The 18,121-nt window shown below is 39.9% G+C and overlaps 1 protein-coding gene across 7 annotated transcripts in view; it reads right to left on the bottom strand.

Annotated features, from left to right (window-relative positions):
• The window catches only part of CNTRL (centriolin), a 29,461-nt gene extending 12,264 nt beyond the window's left edge, over positions 1-17,197 (bottom strand). For 2 of the 7 annotated variants that reach the window (XM_065648285.1, XM_065648291.1), the window contains exons 1-22: positions 16,319-16,477; positions 15,282-15,537; positions 14,712-14,845; positions 14,032-14,162; positions 12,789-12,930; positions 11,795-11,981; positions 11,510-11,703; positions 10,581-10,637; positions 9,613-9,732; positions 9,011-9,233; positions 8,452-8,561; positions 7,806-8,000; positions 5,284-5,437; positions 4,780-5,000; positions 3,912-4,088; positions 3,589-3,723; positions 2,955-3,100; positions 2,456-2,636; positions 1,996-2,175; positions 1,500-1,679; positions 959-1,075; positions 385-529 (exon numbers count right to left, since the gene is read on the bottom strand). In XM_065648285.1, coding sequence (XP_065504357.1) covers positions 385-529; positions 959-1,075; positions 1,500-1,679; positions 1,996-2,175; positions 2,456-2,636; positions 2,955-3,100; positions 3,589-3,723; positions 3,912-4,088; positions 4,780-5,000; positions 5,284-5,437; positions 7,806-8,000; positions 8,452-8,561; positions 9,011-9,233; positions 9,613-9,732; positions 10,581-10,637; positions 11,510-11,703; positions 11,795-11,981; positions 12,789-12,930; positions 14,032-14,162; positions 14,712-14,845; positions 15,282-15,504 — 3,352 coding nt within the window. In that variant the 5' untranslated portion in view covers positions 15,505-15,537; positions 16,319-16,477. Of the gene's footprint in view, positions 1-384; positions 530-958; positions 1,076-1,499; positions 1,680-1,995; positions 2,176-2,455; positions 2,637-2,954; positions 3,101-3,588; positions 3,724-3,911; positions 4,089-4,779; positions 5,001-5,283; positions 5,438-6,497; positions 6,668-7,805; positions 8,001-8,451; positions 8,562-9,010; positions 9,234-9,612; positions 9,733-10,270; positions 10,319-10,580; positions 10,638-11,509; positions 11,704-11,794; positions 11,982-12,788; positions 12,931-14,031; positions 14,163-14,711; positions 14,846-15,281; positions 15,538-16,318; positions 16,478-16,943 lie in introns of those variants that run through there. The other 5 variants (XM_065648288.1, XM_065648287.1, XM_065648289.1 and 2 more) reach the window with 5 other exon arrangements.
• Between the last annotated feature and the right edge of the window lie 924 nt (positions 17,198-18,121).

Below are 18,121 nucleotides of genomic sequence, written 5' to 3'. Positions count from 1 at the left end.
CTGGTCCCTGCAAGTTCGTCATTTTAAGATTGTAGAAATACAAGTTCATATACAGGTACCTGATGCTTATTTTTCCTTATATGCAGGTCTCTGACAATGTTCTAGAGCCGTATAAATGGAATGCACAACACAATTTGTGTTTTCTAAGTAGTTGTTAACACAAACTAATGAAAACCAACAGACTGCCATTCTGATTTTCCAACTGAGGCAGAACTTCACTAAATTTCCAGAGGTCATGGGCACATCAGCTGTCCTAAACAGTTTATTCTCCTACAATAAACTTCCTGTGCTCTGAACAGCTTCTCAGATCAAACAGCAACAAATATGGAGAAGTGAAGTCTTCTGTGTCCATGCTTACCCACAAGAAACAGAGAGAAAAATTACCTGTACCGATATTATCCAACAACCATCTTAAACGTCCAATTTCTGCTTTCTGTTGCTCCATAGCTTCTTTTAATTTATCGATTTCGAACTTCTGAGAGCTTGATGCAACAGTCTTCTCACTGGCTTTCTCCATTTCATGCTGAAACTGTTTAAAATGTAAGTTTAAATCAAAGCAAAGCACTTCAGTTGAAATTACATTGTGATTAAATGTTTTCAAACATGTCCATCCATCCCTACAAAAATGCTCATTCAGCAAAACACCTGCACCACTGTCATGCAACAGAATTGTTCTTCCCAACCCCTCACATAACCAAGGCTCACAGAAACTCACATAAAGGTATTTAAGTGAACAGGTGATAGTTTTCCTTAAAAGTCCCTACTGGAGTCAGTGAGGGTTTTATTTTGTTCTTTGGCAAAAGTCAGGGAGCAAAGAACATCGTGACTTGGGAAAGCGTGAGGAAAACGGGCAGGATGGACACCTCTAAATACGGCATTTTCAGAAACTCATGGAACTAATATATCCAAGTGTTTCATCCTCCTCATACAATACAGAGCAAACAGCATTGCAACCCACTTGTTCTTCCTTCTCTTTGAGGAGTTGTTGTAACAATTCTATTTCTGCTTCTGCTCTGGTGAGATCCCGAGCTGCACGAGCTGCCTCTGCACAGAATTCTTCGGCTTCCTCAATCTCCTGAAATTGAAATTTGAGTTTGAGCTTTAGTTTGCAGGAATACTTTGCAAGCTTGCAGATGTCTCAAGCAGCTTTGTGAAAAGCTGACTAATACGAAGCATCAGCACTTGTCTGTTATAGAATTCCAGAAACTAGAAAAGTTTATGTAAAATAATGTTTCTCCTTTAACTTTACAGTGTTTCAACAGAGGAGATGTTACATGTAGCCAAAAATGGTTCCTAGTTTTAAAAACATGAAACGTAAGAACTTCCACGGTCCCTTCTTCTGCTTTTCTATCTTATTGTATAATCTATAGTTTGACTTTCAGTTAGTAAGAGGCTAAACTTGCCTCTCCATCGCCTTCTAACACCAGGACCGTTCCCATTCTGATGGCGCTAGAAAGCACTACTTATATACAAGCAATTAATGATCAACGTTGATTTACCTCAGCTCGCTCCTCATTAATTCTGAGAACAGTCCCATGAAGAGCCTTCAGCTGATTTTTAGCAATAGAGAGCTCTGTGGCTGCCAGTTTATCTGAAGTGACGACTGCTCTCTTTAATTCCTTCAGTTCTTTATCCAGACTGACAAACTGCATTTGTGCCCTGGCATCTTCCTTCTTTTTCTGAAACCGGGAAAACAAAAGGTTTTATAAGTTTTAAGTAAAAAGCAGCATGGAAGAAAGGCTTTCTCTTGGTATGACTTTTGTCCTTCACGCGTATCTCATTTTCTATTTTATGCACAGAAGTAACAGGAAAACAAAAAACAAACCCTAAAGCAAGGACAACCAATAAAAGTTAAGAAAAATAAAGGTGTTATATTTCATCTCTTCATTCCTTCATGTATTCGATCTATCTTAGAAAGCAAAATAATTCAGAAGTTTCTGCATCTTCTTTTTGTGAGCAAACACAGTGCACAGACTTGTCCTCACTCATTCCTACCCTTTTCTCTAAATCCTCCAGTTGAGCAAGAATATTCTCTTTCTCTTCATCGGCCTCTTGGAGTTGTTGCTCAGCAAGGCCCTGAATTTCTTCCATGCTCTTTATTTTTTCATGTAAATGTTTAATTTCATTCTCCAACTGATGGACCTTGTTCTTATTCTGCTTGTTTTCAGCTTTAACCTAGAAGTGAAATAAGTTAGAATGAGCAGCCAGAAATATCTAGTTTTTCAACAAAAAGCCACCCTATTTTAATGATTTATAGAAGAGAAATAACTTTTTGGGAAGTGCAGTTACCAGTATACTTTGTACCAGAAAAGAAAGGAAAAAGAACTGCTTTGCCACTGAACTATTACATTTTTAAAGTGCTCGGTTTATTTTGGTATTAGTATGTATAGTGAGCTGTCAAGGAGGTTACTGGCTGAAATTGTCTTACTCTTGTTTTTGTTGTTTCGATACGTGCCTGTCTGTATTTCTCCTGTACTTCTTCCAGTTTTTCCTGCTGGGATCCCATTTCTTCCTGCAATTGCCTCTGTCTAGCCCATGCATTCTCTTTTTCCCTCTGAGCATCAGCAAGCATGTCATTCAATTCTTTCTGCAGATTTGCAAGGCTTTTCCCTAAAACATCACCTGAATTCTGACATCTGAAAGAGAAACAATCCAGGTTCCAAGACAGAAAACAGTGATTGCGATACCAGATACCGAAATAATGAAGCCTAATATAATAGTGCAAGTTTCAGACATCCAGTGTAAATGTAATCAGGCGCAGCACTGAATGTCCTTTCCCTCAGTAATGGAATTACTGGGCTGAGGTGACACTCTCAACAACCACAGGGCGCTGAAGCTCAGGTCTGAACTGCTCCAGGCTGCACTCAGTGGGATGCAGCATATGCACCTGGTTGCTCTCATGTATTTACATGTATTTGCACAAATCTAACAGTTTGTACTTTTGTTTTACTTACTGAATCTCTCCAGCTCCTGTGTGAAGCTGTTGCTTGAGTTCATTTATACAAGCTAAGACTTCCTCAGGATGAATCAAGTTCCCAACCGCATGGTTTAGCTGATTCTGAAGATCTTTAAGCTGTTGTTTCAGGAGATTATTGTCTCCCTAAAAAAGACAACAACAAAAACACGCCCACGCAACCATAAGCAAACAAATGCACAAATGATAAGAGCTAGAATTTTTAATTCCTAGATCTGTTTTAGGGTTTTGGTTGTTGGTGGTCTTGTTTTGGTTTTTTTCTGTTTTTTAAAATAAAAGAGTCCAAACGTTTTTATCAGTGTGGTCTGAACCAGTATCAACAACAAAACAAGAAACCCCAATCTTTGCCTTTCAGTTTCCTTTATGTTGAAAAGTATTTAAATGCCAGTTCAGGAATGAAGGGGGTTTATTTGCAGGCCATATTTTCAAGATGTTGAACCCTGTATATCACTCTTGCCTGGAGAAATGCTGTTGATTGAGCCCTTCAGCAGCTTTAGGAAGATAAACACTCAGTTTCTAGTCAATAAAGATGAGGCACTGATCTGTGACATTCTATTTAAGCAGAGGTGTTTCTGTACCGCTTACCAGTTAACTTTTTAAAGGCAATACTTCACCTGCAATTGTTTGAACTGAGAAAGGAGCTTATAATTCTGTTGTTCCTTCTCTTCTGCTAGTTGTGCTTTGGTCAGAGCATTCTCTAAGGCTTGCCTTTCTTTTTCAAGTTCAGCTTGCAGGGCTGACAGTTCCATCTACGAGCACAGAAAAACTTCAGATTAATATCCCTGACTCCAACCTGTCACCCAAATACTCAACAGCTGTATTTCTTAAAACTATAACAATATTGCAACATCTCCAAAACCATCAGTGGAGGAAAGTTTGGTTGTCCCTCGTCTGGGGGTTTATTATCCCTCTGGCACTGTAAGAGCTCTGTTCTTACCTGGCTAAGTTGTTTCAGTCTTTCCAATTCTTCTTTTTGCTGCTTGGCTTCAATGTCTCTGTCTCTTAGCTGGGCTTCCAGTTCAGCCTCGTAGGCAGTGATGTCCCCTTGTGCGTCTCTAAGCGTTTCATTTATTTCTTGCTGCTCTTGCAGTGCGCCTTGTAGCATTGTAATTTCCTGGAATTTTAAATTTATTTTAGAAATACGCACACAGGAGAGCCAGAATTTCTTAGAGTACATTGCCCCTCTTCCTCTGTTACTCTGGAACTCAGCATCGATGTGAAAACAAATAGATCAAAAAAGAGACATTAACCCTAATCACTAAATATTAAAACTTACAGTTAGGCAGCACTACTACAAAGTCAGGTCAGTGATGCTGCTGTAACGGACTGTACAAAAATCTACGCTCAAATTAGAACAATGTAGCTTGAAGTGATACATATTTGTCTCTGGCATTAAGATTTACATAAAACTTACCAGGACACTAAAACAGCTCTGTGTGTAACTGGCTGATAGGACAGACACAAATAATAACACGCACATCCTCGGCTACCCTCCCATTTTCACTAACGCAATTCACTGTGATGCAGACTGCAAATCCATTTTTAGTAACGCCTGAAAGGTGAAGCCTGTGTTTCTGAAACATCTTCCATAAAGTACAGATTTACTGTGCGTCTCTTGCCAATGGTTTGAAAGGCCAAATTCTGTTCTTAGTGTGTGTGGGCACATCTAAGTGAAGTTACCAAATAAAAACATTGTGCTTTGCTATTCACAGTTAGGACATTTGGCTTTTTCTTTTTTTTTTTTTTTTTTTTAAGTTTATTCCTAGGTATCTGAATTGGGAAAGAAGTATAGTATTAAGGCTTACTTTTCTCATATTTTCTGCATCCATGGCAACTATTTCCAGGTTGTTTCTTTCCTCTTCTAGATCTGCCAATCTTTGTAGCAAAGACTCTTTATCCTTCCGCAACTCCTTACATTCATCATTGGCCTGTTTTGCCTGACACTTAACACTTCCCAGGTATTCCTGTAATCCAAGGATAATACTTTCTAAATCCCTTTTCAGTGCTTCATTTGTTGCTATTTGACCTGCGGAAACACAGACATTTGAGATAGTTAAGTAAACACACTTATTTACAAAACAAACAAAACTGCCTTTCTTAATTAAGTCAATGAACTAAATAAGTCAGTTTCCAAAACTTCCCCCTCGCCTTAAGAAAAGGTCTCCTAGATCAGTTAAGAATAGTTTCTCAACCTTTTCCTACACATTCTGTACTTTATTTAAACAAAGATAAACAAAACTGAATCCTCAAATCAATTGTCATGTTATCCTGAACACAAGAAAGACTGTAAAATAAAAAGACGCGTTTACCATCAGTAAGCTGTTGCTCCAAGTCCTTGATTTCCTCAGTTTCCTTGGCAATCCTAGAGAGCATTTCGTCCAGGCGACTCTCGAGTTGTTTGTAATGTTTGTTCATGACATCAAACTGCTGTTCTTTACTTGCTTTTTGACCTTTCATGTGAACCTGTAAATTAACAGTGGGAAAGGTAAAGTGGGATAACATCAATACAGATTTTAAAAGTCCAGTTAACATTTTAGCTCAGTTCTGCAGTGTCTTACTACTGGCAGTAAAAGTCACAAGTGCAGCTTATGTTTTCGTGCTTGGTGGTGGTTTGTTTTGGTTTTTTTTTCCTCGTTACTGCTGCACAAAGAACTCCATATAGGCAAACAATCTGTGTAGTCTCCCCCTCACCCCAGCGTGATGAATAAAGCCTGCATTTATAAATTATTACTCATGGCTACCACCTTTCCTCCTGCCTTTACTTTTTGTTATACTCATTTCCTCTTTCAGTCAAGAACAAACATGATTTTCTCCAGAAGCTTTAGACCTGTCATCCTGCATTGCCTTCAGAGCAGATGATGCTTTAGAACATGTCAGGTCACTGCCCAAAGGAAAATACTCCAACGAACCAGCAAGTCAGGCCAGCTTTATAGCAAAGATTTACTTACAGCATTTTTTTTAAATATATATTTCTGGGAAATACACTGTAGCTGCAGCTCACACAGATTTTGGTCAGGACTTCATGCGTTCAGTATGAATGTAGCCGATTGTTACAGCTGTACACAAAACTAGGTTATCAACACAACGCAGTGCTATCTGTTCCTCACTTGTATGAAATGACTCAAACAGCTCAAATGCCAGAAAACTTAGAAAACCTCAGAATTACACTGCCGTGGTAAACAGCATCTTTTTCTTACTACTCGAAAAAAATTAAAAATTGACCTAGCAGTAGAAATTTTAAATACAAGTTCTCTGGAAAATCACTGATAAAGTTCCTTCCATACCGAGAGCCATGGGTACAAAACAGCTTTCTGAATTTTTAACAGATTAAACCGGAAGTTATTTTTAATATTCGCACTAGTACAATTCAACTCGTCCCCCTGTTAAAGACAAACTACCGCTCGGCTTTGAACGGCGACATTTCAACAAGTGGAGCCCGAGCAGAGGTGCTGCTGCTGCTGAGTCATTTCGCTGCAGCTGCCGAACGTCCCCAGAGCGCGGTTGGAAAAAGCCAAACACTTACAGCTCTGCCTTTGTCTCCTCTTCCTGCGGTATCGGGAGCGAACCGCCCCACCCCTGATGGAGAATTCATGCGAGGCCAGACCCGCAATCCCCGCGCACACAGCAGTTAAGCGGAGTTTCCCACCCCAGGCTCCCGGCCCCGGCGGCTCCAGCGGCCCCGCAGCCCCGCGGGGGCCGGGCCGGGGCTCCCGCCGCTCCCGCCCCGCAGCGCCAAGCGAGGAAGCGCTGGGGGGGCCGGGCCCGCGGCGCTGGGAGCCCGCCCGGAGCCGCCACGGCCCGCCCGGTGCTTACAGCTGGGGAAACGTGCATTTTTTAAAAGTGTCTGCAGGGCTCGGCTGAAAACGGGAGCCAAGCAGGAAAACTCTGTGTGTGCTTAAAAGCATCGAGCTGGTCTGAGAAGCTCTCATTTAAAAATACATCTGCTTTTTAAAAAGGCTATTTCGTTTTGATTTCAAATGTCAATAAACGCTTGCTGTACTCGCACCAGTTAATAACTCAGAAATCAAAGGTCTTGCTTCCCCGGACATCAAAAAACCAAGACTATCAAGCTAGAGCTGGAGCTCTTCTTGGGGCTTTGCCCCAGCCCTGTAAGACGTAATTCCGAGACCTTTTCAAATCTGTTGCTAATGACAGGACTGTATGTGACAGCAGAGAAAGGGCATTAGTCCCCACCAAAAAGGCTGTATGCATCTTTGCAGAATTTGAATGATTCATTGAAAATTGACTCTAGTTTCAGGATGCTGGATTACTTCAGAAAGCCAAGGCTGCTGCTGCCTTCAGCTGTCTGCACTTCACAGGCTGGAATATTAATATGAGCTGTCACCACTTCAGCCAGGTCAGCTGCAGCTGCCACCCCAGACAGTTTTTCTTGCAAAGAGACTTTTCTGCCAATGCAAGAATTCCCTGACAAAGCAGGACTTCAGCGATAGGCCTGTAGCAGTTACACAGACCTTTAAAAAACCTGAAGACCAGGTTCTACTAACAGATGCAACAAAGATTTCTTACACAGAAATCGTCTCAGAGGATCTGCACAGCATGTTTTTGCAAAGCATAAAGATCTAGTTCTTAGCGTGTCGTACAGAAACTGCCTTGAAAATCAGTTGCCCAAGTGTTTTACCAAAGTTGTTTTTTAAAATCGTGAGGAGTTGTATGTTTTTGAAATTATAACAGCTAAAGAAATTGATAAATAGCAAAAGAATATATAGTTCATGAAATAGGCACAGCAATCTGTTAACATAGCCTTTACTAGTAGTTCTCAGTACGTGAATATACGCACTACATAAAAACTTGAGATTTCAGTTTTACTTACATGTCTTGGATCTTTAGGATTTATACAAGCAAGAGAATTCTGCAAGTCTTCAAGCTCTTTCTGTTTTTTCCCTATTTCTCTTTTCTGTTTCTCCATTTGCTTTTCCAGGTCTAAAACCTCCTTGCGTAGCTGATGCAGGATTCCTATCTTTTCACTCAGCTGCTGTTCAAGACCTTCCTTGTTGGCCTGTGAAATCTGGAGACAGAATTAGGACGTTGGGTAAAATAGTTTGATTGGAAATACACAGCTGATCAAGAACATTTTAAGAAGTTAAATAAGACTGCTAGTTTTGCCTAACAGGTTGCCTAAAAATCATCTATTCATTGTTTTGAATCTTCTTTACTTTCATAAGAAAACAAAAAAAAATAGGATTTTCTCAAAAAGAGAAAATAGACAGTTTGCTTATGGTAACTAGACATTTCATAACATTAGTTTACCACCCCAGGCAACAACAGAACCCTCATCTTTACCATCATCCTCAAGGGTTTTCAGACAATACTTCAAAAGTCTCCTGTATAATTCTTTCTGCAGCCCTAAGAAGACTATCTAGAATGTCTGTTTTTCCCCTCCCACAGTTACAACTTCTTAAGTTAAAATATGGAAGATCCTGGTCCCTTGCTATTCACGTAGCAACCTCTTTATGTACCTTTTTCTGAGCCAGAGCATCCTCCAATTGTTGCAGTTCCCCTGTTACTTTCAAAACTTGTTGCTCTGCGTTTCCTATTGCACTTTGCAGGTCTTCTAATCTTCTTTGTGCTACAGACGAAAACAAAACCACCCCACAAAATACATTATAATATTCTGTATAACATCAATACACATATTTTCTGTTAACACATTAATCAGAATGCATTTTCTTAAAACAGTCATAATCAAAGCTAATACATTCTGGTTTCTCAAAAAGTATCTCATGTTTTTTTAATGAGTCTTACACAATTAATGCATCAAATATGAAAACTCCCTAGCATTCTCTCTTCAATAACGTTTAATCCTTTCATCCTGTTACCTTAAAATAATAGCAAACAGGAGCTGTAATGGTATTGACCCAAATTGCACCAAGGACAGTGTTTAGAAATTACAGCACTTACAGCTTTGATGCACTACGGCTTTTCTTACCTTAAATACGCATCAAGTATTTAATCAGTGGAATAAGCTACACCAGTGTACATATTTTAATTTTTATTTGATAAAAATTAAGGTTTTACCTGAATGAATCTTTTTTTCTTTACCCTCTAGTAGTTCATCTAGCGCTTGTAGCTGCAGTTTCAGCTGGGGTTTCCTGCACAAATCATCATCCAGTTGCATTTTCCCAATCTCCACCTGCTGAGCTTTGTTAGCAATGTAGCCTTCTCCTATAAACATATTTCTTTTATACCTGGCCTTACCAATGTAGGGGCTTTCACCAGGTACATTATCGAGTTCAACATCCTGAAATGGATGAAGTAATATGTCTTTATATCTCCCTCAGAAGTATGCTTGCAGTCAACTCATAATATACATTTAACAAGCACGGAAAAGAAAACCAATTTGAAATTAGAAAAATTAGAAGAAAACCGTCTACATCTCATGTGTTTGGCATTGAGCGCTCTTGTTATTTTATAATGGAATTAATGAACAAACCAAATTGGGGTATGATCAGTTTGTTGCAAATGGGTCATGCAAGTGGATGTTTAACTGGAGGAATTTTAGGCTTCATAGTAATATAGATTATACTTAGTCCATTACATTGTTGCATTTAAACTTCACCCAAGTGTAACCTAAAAAAATTGTTCAGTAATGAAAAGATCCATTATTTCGAAATTAGTACCTCTGATGGAAAATAATTTAATGGCTCGAATTTTGCATCAATCTTATAAAATGCCAGTTCCTGCTCCAATTCATACTGCTTCTGGCAAGCTCGAGTCAGCTCCACTGTCTTCTGCTTCAACTAACAAACGAGTAAACAAATTAAGTTGCATTAATTCAAGTGTCATTATTATCACACGCACTTCAATTCAGCAGAGAGCATAGCAAAGACATTAGCTTTGAAACAAAGTTCACATCAGAAAAAGTTAAGATGGTGTATTTTGGATAAAGAATACCACAAAGTGCAACTTATTACAAGATACAATATGACTAAGAGTAGACAAGAACTCCACAATTAATGTAACACAAATGATCACATGAAAGGCCTTTCAAGTTTACGCACAAAGGTTTGAAAGTAAATTTGCCACTAGTTTAGGATGAAAAGTAACTTGGGTATAATCCTTTAGCAAAATCTGCACCAAATAGCAAATGAATTTACCGCTACTAATGAGCAGTTAGAAATATTAACACTGTAAAAGAAACAACATCTCAATTGGCAAGTGTATAGAGCCTGTGCATTTCATTTTAGCTTAAACTTGACCTAGTTAGGTTTTGAGTTTCTTTTTAAATAAAGGTCCATCATGTGATTTCTTTTTAAATCAACTTTTCACGCTCAATACCTGAGGGAGAACATGCAGCAAAACTCCAATAGACAGTGGAAAGCAGGACTAATGGAGGAAAAGAAACAGAACAGACTGGAATAAAGGAAAGGCTTAAAGAAAGATTTTGAAACTGATATATGTCATGCAAAAAGTAACTGTTTCAGAGAAAATTTTTAAAAAAAAAAGACCAAGAAAATTGTATCCAAAACCCACAGTGAATATGAAGTCCCACTGGAACACTTTATACAAATGTTCCTACTTCAGTAAACATGCAAATAAATCCTAGAAATAAAAATAACCATGCAACCCAGGAGCACAGTGGGGCTACCTTTAGTGAGGAATAAAGGCTCTGCGGAAAGGGAACTGTGACAAACCCATACACCAGCTGAAGGAAGAAAGAAGCGAGCAAAGTCGGTCATCCAAAGGGCAAGAGGGGGTTAAGCTGCAAAATATATGCTGCTAAATGTCACTATACTGAAAACTACATTTCAGAAACAGGCTGCTGGTTAGTGTCTGTGTTCACAGAAGAAACAGCTATAGAAATATTAGCTACAGAGATTCTGAAGGATAAAGCAGCTATAGAAATATTAGCTATAGAGATTCTAAAGGAGAAAATTTTAAAGGAAAAGTCTAACAAGCAAGATAAAAGCCATGTATTAAGTTTCCATCAGGTCATTCACAACCGAGCACTCTCGAGTAAACAGGACTTCTCTTGCTTTTTATACCTACCGATGAAAGATACTTGTCGAACTTCAGATTTTAGGATGATGTGAATAAAGTAAACTAATGGACATTATCCAAAATAATAATCAAGGGGTATTACTGACGTGCAACTTGTATGCACATCTTGGTTTTGTAAAAGCATCTTTTCCCTTATTGCAGCAGCACTTTGAAGTCCGAACAACACAGGAGATTCAGTACATCAGCAATTTAGCAGCTAGGGGATACTTAACCTGTCATCAACTGACAAAATTTTAAACAAACAAGACAAAACTATTAGAGACAAACAAATAAGTTACTCTGAACTATAAATTACAAGTGCAATACTGATGGCTGGTTCCATATACTTACATTTTGCACAGAAATAATATTGAAGAACTGGTCAAGGAATAACAACTCTCTAAAAGTTGAAGTAATTAAGTTTTGTCTCTCAATTTTAAATATAAATCTCCAGCCATGTGAACTCTCACATTGACGACTCTGTTTCTGACAACAAAACTATTCCAAATATTTACTTACTGCAAGTGATTATCTTACCAATTCATTTTTAGTGTCCAGGTCCCTTTGTATATCTTCGTAGCTTTGTTTCTGTTGCAAAGTCTTTTCTTTTAATGATTTGTTCACCTCATCTTGATGGCGAAGTTGCTCAAGTACTTTGGACTGGTTAAGTTTAAGGTTCTCCAGCTCCTTTACTGTGTTTTCCAACTCTCTTTCTAATTTTTCTATCTCTTCTGAAAAACGAAGTAACAGAAACACTCAAATCTTTTCCATCTAAACTTAAACGTGGTGTCATTCGCTATAGTTCTAATATATCACAATTACCTAAATTGAACCTCTCTAGAGCTTCCTGCCTGTCGTGGTTCGTTACTGGCTGTCCATCCAAGTTCTCCAGTGCTCGCAGGTGGAATATGGTGTACAAGCGGTAGTGCGGCAGACTCACAACCGGATTATCCGCAAGGAACAGAGAAGTCAGCTCTTGTAGAGGCTTTAGTTTAGCTATATCATGGAGCTAAAACAAAGATAAATGGAACAATGATTAGACATCCTTCCAAGAGCAATTAAACCCCCATTACTGAAGTTCTGATTGTATGGAATCTTTTATGTTAGATCCATCTCAAAGGATCTATTAACATTGATGCTAAAGTGGAATCTCTAAACACCTACCAAAATACAGAGAACTATGACTAAAGTAACTTCCTAAAATCAAATTGTTTCTTCTATGAAAAAATAACACTGCAAAGAGGGCAAATTTCATCAAGCTCGACCTCGGAAATTTCAAGAAAACAAGGCCTGCGCATATATATAACCTTCCATTCTGCCAGATATAGAAGAAAATGGAGCTTTTATCATGAGAAATAGTCAAATAAAGCTCCTTCACCTCTCCCCCTAAATAGCACAACTCCTTGTATTAAGTGATTTCATTTCACAAACATCCTTTAGTAGCTGCAAAACATGGAAATTAACCTGGACCACAGAAGTAAATCTAATTATGTCCTAAAATATAATCAAATAGATTATTTACGGGTCTCCAAAACTATATAATTAACTTACAATAAGCGACACCATATTTTCACCAAGTTGTTACTAGGTTTCCAGAAACTTGCACTTTCCTGAACAACATCGTATAGGTTTATGTTTTGAATACCTGGCACAAAATGAGAGTTTTTCTGATAAACAGCTTTATTAGGCTCACAACACACTTTGTGGAAAGACACTCAGCAATTATTCAGAGTAAGTTCGTCAGTGTAAATAAATATACCAGTTCACTTCATGAAAACATTCTGAGCAATTATTGTTCCTAACTATAATCACTTACTGATGACACTTGATTCTGTTTCAAGTCAAGGATGCGCAGAGATCTCAGTTTCTTCCCTACCCACACAGGAATATGCTCAATCTCATTCCCTGCAAGGTTCAGCTTTTGTAGATTCCGCAGATGTTCTATACCTTCAATTTTACTGAAAATAAGAAGAAAAACATAACTTACCATGAACCATAGCAACTCTAGAGTGTAATGGAGGCATTATGGATAAACTACAGCAAAATCTGTCTCAAATAGTTATCATTCAAGGTATTAGCAAAAACCATTGGGTACTGCCATGGATTCACTATTCAAATTAAATTACACCAGCTTACTTCCAAGTATTACATTCAGACAAAAAGAAAAAAAAATTGCCGCAAGACTTCCTTGCTCACTGTGGTAAAACCTTAACTTTTACATAACTTCATTTCAATTTTTTTTTTTTTTTTTTTTTTACTGTGTGTTAATTCCATTTTAATACGTAAAATTGGTTCTTCTTCTCCCAAGAACATACAATTTTTTGAGTAGGAACCAACTGTATATAACTGAAGGCTGAAAACACAGGGCAGTAGCTAAAAGCTACTCTGACTTCTTCAATTTCTGTTGAGAGAAAAAGTTTTGCAAACACAATGTGTAGAAATGACGGCATCTATTGTTAACTTCTCTACTGAAACTGCAGCTTCTCTCCTGCAAGGTCAGTCTCATGGCAAGATCATTATTCAGTAACAGAAAAATTAAAGGAAACAAAGAATTTTGCTATTACCTGAACCATTACCCTTCAATGCTTTTACACCACTCAGAAAAGATACCACACTCTCAGAACAGTGAAAGTGAAAAAGCTATTAATATTTAGTGAGTTTAGGGCCTGCCTGATCAAGCCCATTTGGCTTCCTCTCCTAAAAGAAAACTCGTTGTATTACCCATAATAATATGCAGTAAAAGTTTAATTACATTTTTAATGCATTTAATTGGGTTATTGTACCCTCTTCATTATGGTAACTGGAAACTTGCGTTTCTGGCTTGGTTTCCCAGAAAACAAGTTCAACTGCAGTCATGGTTCACTAACAGCATCTCCCAGAACTAGTTCTCCTGTTACTCAAGAGCTGATGCTTTTTAAGATGATCTCACCTGTTAGTCTTGATATACAACTGATGGGAAATTCACCTTAACTGTTTACACCCGTGAGAGAACCCACTTATACAGTAAGAGAATGTCAACTTTATCTGTGCTTACCAGACCATCAGTGTTTCTAACTTACCTGATTTTGTTGCAAGACAAATTGAGTTCACGCAACTTCATCAGTTTATCCAACTTCTCAATCTTCTCTATCTGGTTGTTACTAAGATTTAGTGTCTCTAGTTTAGAGCACTTTTCCAAATTTTCTATGTACTGAAGAACAGAGAATTAACCTCTTAGCATTGCAGATTTTTTTAAATACAAAGGCAGATTTCTATTTTTAACAACCACCTGTTAATTAAAACATACAAAGTATTCTAATATATTATTGATCAGTTTCACTGTTGCATTCTAAAACCTTGCTTTAGGTACATCCTTCTATAGTGTCGGAAGAGGAAAACTTGATTTTAAATTTACAGTGGACCAGTCTCATCTACACAAAAGGGAACAAGCCATTAAAAAAAAAAAAAACACACAAAAAACCCAACCAAAACACCACCACCAAAACACAGCAGAATCCAAAAGATACGAAATTACAAAAATGGAACTTCATTCTAACTTCTTTTTTTTTTTATTTTGCACAAGCGTCTGCTGACAGGTTTTTTGGGTTTTGTTTGGGTTTAGCTGGTTTTTTAAACAGAAGCTGCTTGTAGAACTAGGCTAACAGAATATAGCTGTTTACATCCACTTAAAAATACACCTTTACTAACCAAACAATTTTTTTTTATTTTGTTTAGTTACCAGTTATTTTCAATAACTTACCTTAAATTTCTTGTCCGCATCCTTTGGGGAAGAAAGATTCAGTGAGCTTATATATGCCAAATTTTCTTGTTTTGACAGACCTTTTATGAAGGGTTCAGTAATGTACCTAACTCCTGCACTAACACCATTTTCATCTGAAATTAAACAGAGAAACTGCCTTCAGTAGTGAAAGAATTCATGATTTTTGTATTAAGTCTTTTACTTCACACTGAATACTGGGAAAATATTGAAAATTATTCCCCCTGATGGGGGAGGAGAAGTACCAGCACAGCACAAGCACTGACAGGAAATGGCATGTGAGAGTAAGTGGGTATAAACCTTTTGAAAAAGCCACAGCGTGCGTCTCTCTTTGCCAGCCTTCCCCCCGGCACACAGTATAAGGAGTAAAAGTCTCATTATTCTACTCAGCTTTCATTACTGTCATTTCCACATTTGAGTGCCAAGAGATGAAAGCAAATTTCTCAGGGTTCTTTCCAACATATCATACATCTTTAATCATACAGTTCACAGAGCACTGGCTTGTTAGACTTTTACTATGTACTTTTATACCAGCAGTTATTTATACAATACCTTTATGAAACGTATCCTCAAAAGCAGCTTTGACATTTTCTGCTGTAATATCAAGCTGTTGGCGCCTCCGCTCTGTGCTTTTGCAAGCAGATGGAGATGTCTGTTGGCTGAGAGGAGACGGTGACCTGGTACTTGAACTGACAGGAGACATTGGACTAGGTGTCCGAGAAGCCTGTATCTGTGGTTTTCTACATAATGCTTTTCTTACCGAGCCTTTCTTCATTGCCAAAAATACAGAATATCATTTGATGAATATCTGGAAGAACGGAAATAAACATCAGTCTGGACATACGGCTAAATCTTAGTGGTTTGCGTGCCAACAACATTGTCTTTTTAGCATAAGAAAATATTTCCAGCAATGATATGGTGCCAAAAACCCCACATCTAAGCCAATTCTCCAAAGGGTGACAGCTTCCAGTTTTCACGGGCTAATGCGTATTTGGAGGAACAGTGTACACGTCTTTATTTACACCATTCTAGAGCACACCACCAGGAACCGGCTGCACTGCTTCCTGGTTTCCAACTCACTTTAGCAACTGTCCCGCAATTCACGGCTTACACAAAACCTGTCAGGTCTGGAGATACTCTCAACTCTGACCAACATAGTTGGCACAGGACAGAAGGAGAGGACTAGGATCCCAATTGTTTTTTACCAAAGCTAGAAAATCACCCACTGTGCAGCTGGAAGAGCAAATACAAGCAAAAAAAGGCAACAGAGGAAAAAAAAAATACATCAGTCTAGCGCTAGCATTCCATCAGTGTTCCCTTTCTGCAAACAAGTTATTCTGTGACTGCCTGGGAAATTCCAGAATATGTTAACAGAAGCTTCCCCAGAGACGAACACATTTCCCTGGGGTAAGCGTACAAGCATCATGTGCATGTTCTGTGCATTAAAGTCCTTGTAGGAACGGTCTTCGAGGGACACGTTTTTACAAAAACCTAGACCCAGTAAAAAAAAAAAAAAAAAGAACATTTTAGGGCATTCCAGAAGATAAATATATGCTTTTAAGGGAGCTTTGAGCTATATGAGGGATTACATTGTGTCCTGAGTTGATTTTCTTCATGAAAATCGATTTTTTTTCCCCCGAAATAGCCGCTCTCTTCTGCCCAACACGTGGAGGCACAACTCATTCGAGGCCGGGAACCTGAGACTGGAAGGGGCAGGAAGACAGCGGTGAGCTAATGGAAAGCTATTTTGGGGAAGTTTCGTCATATTTAAAGAGAGCAGCTGGGCATTTTAAAGCGTTTCCTTGAGAACACATTGTGGTTTTGCACTGAAACCCCCACACCTCTCAGGTTAGAGCCGGGTGGGCCGAGCGCCGAGCGGACCTGCCCGGGGGAAGCCCCCGGGGGAGCCCCGAGCCCGGCGGGGGGCACGCGGGCCCCCGGGGCGGTCCCTCCCTCCCGCCTCCCCGTTAACGGCCGCGCACCCGCCGCAGCTCCATCCGCCACCGCCGAGCCACCGCCCGCTCCCCGCCCCTGACAGGACCGCGACCCCCCGGCTGAGCTCCCTCCGCGGGGCCGGGCTGCGGGGCAGCACCGCGCCCCAGCCCGCAGTGAGGAGAGGTACCCCGGAGAGTACCCCGGGAATCCCGGTACGCGCTGAACGGGGATCCCGGTTCCCGCCGAGGGCGGTTCCCCTCAGGCCGCCGCTTTGATTACCTGCGTTGACATGGTAACGCCGCTTCCCGCTCGCCGGGGCAGTGGCAGGCAGGGCGGCCTCTGGGCGACTCCGAGCGGAGGCACCGGCTCCCAACGCACTTCCCTCCCGCCTCCCTTCCTCCGCCGACCGCTCGTCGTCTCCACCGGTCGCCAGGCCTGAGGTGCTGCGGCTCCTTTAAGAGCCCGGCGTGAGGAGTCGAGACGACGCCATTTTGTCTGGTTGTTGGTCGGCGACCGGTGAACGGCCCCGGGGAAAGGGCGGGGCCACGCCCCTCGCGGAGCCGCGCCCCTCGCGGAGCCACGCCCCTCGCGGAGCCACGCCCCATCTGCAGCGCAGCTTCCCGCTGGTGATGGCGCCCGCGTTGCGTGCGCTTCCTGTTCCCGCCGGTAGCGGCCGCTTCACCTCAGCGGCGTCCTCAGCTGCGAGAGGGGCGGTTCTGGGGGGTTTTGTTCTAAATAAAGCCCAAATCACCGTATAAATATCAAAGCCTGCTCTGGTAATAGCTGGGTTTGGTGGGTTTTTTGTGTTTTGTTTTGGTTTTTTTTTGCTCCGTGCTGTGTGTATCTGTTTATATGTCATAATAGTCTGCCAGTGTAAAGTGGGCTTTACTCTGGAACGTTCTATGTCGCTTTGGAAATACATACTGCATTTAATCATGATGACACAGCGGGCCTCAACTGCCGCCATTTTCGTGGAAGTGTTGAAGTAAATCTCATGTAAAGTTCTGGGCAGTGTTTGGAATCTGTACAAATCTGTGTGAAATGTACGGCTGAAAAATCAGCGGGCTGTATCTGGAAAGGAATGTATGGAACGTATAATTTAAAAGACATTGTTTCAGAATATTGTTAGACTTTTAAAGTGTTTTCCAGTGTTCTTCACTGTTTGCTTCTTGTTGTTTACATACAACCCATGTAAACTTACCACATGAATTCTCAGTGTTTGGCATTTAGTGATAGATATTTGGGCATTAGTTTTAATAATATTAAGCAACTTACATTATGTATACATCATTATACAGATTTTGTCCTATATATTGTTGCTTCCCTTGTAAGCTTATTGCGTATGTTGAGAAGCCCATGTTTGCCTTCTTATAATTTAATTTCCTATTGATCAGAAATAGTTTTGTAAATGTCTTTCCCGTAAACATTGACTACTGTATTTGTTTAAACTCGAGAAG

Source organism: Caloenas nicobarica, chromosome 19 (genome assembly GCF_036013445.1).
Source record: "Caloenas nicobarica isolate bCalNic1 chromosome 19, bCalNic1.hap1, whole genome shotgun sequence".
NCBI classification, from domain to species: Eukaryota; Metazoa; Chordata; class Aves; order Columbiformes; family Columbidae; genus Caloenas; species Caloenas nicobarica.
The sequence above is the reverse complement of the archived record's forward strand: the minus strand, read 5'-3'. Positions and strand labels throughout refer to the sequence as shown.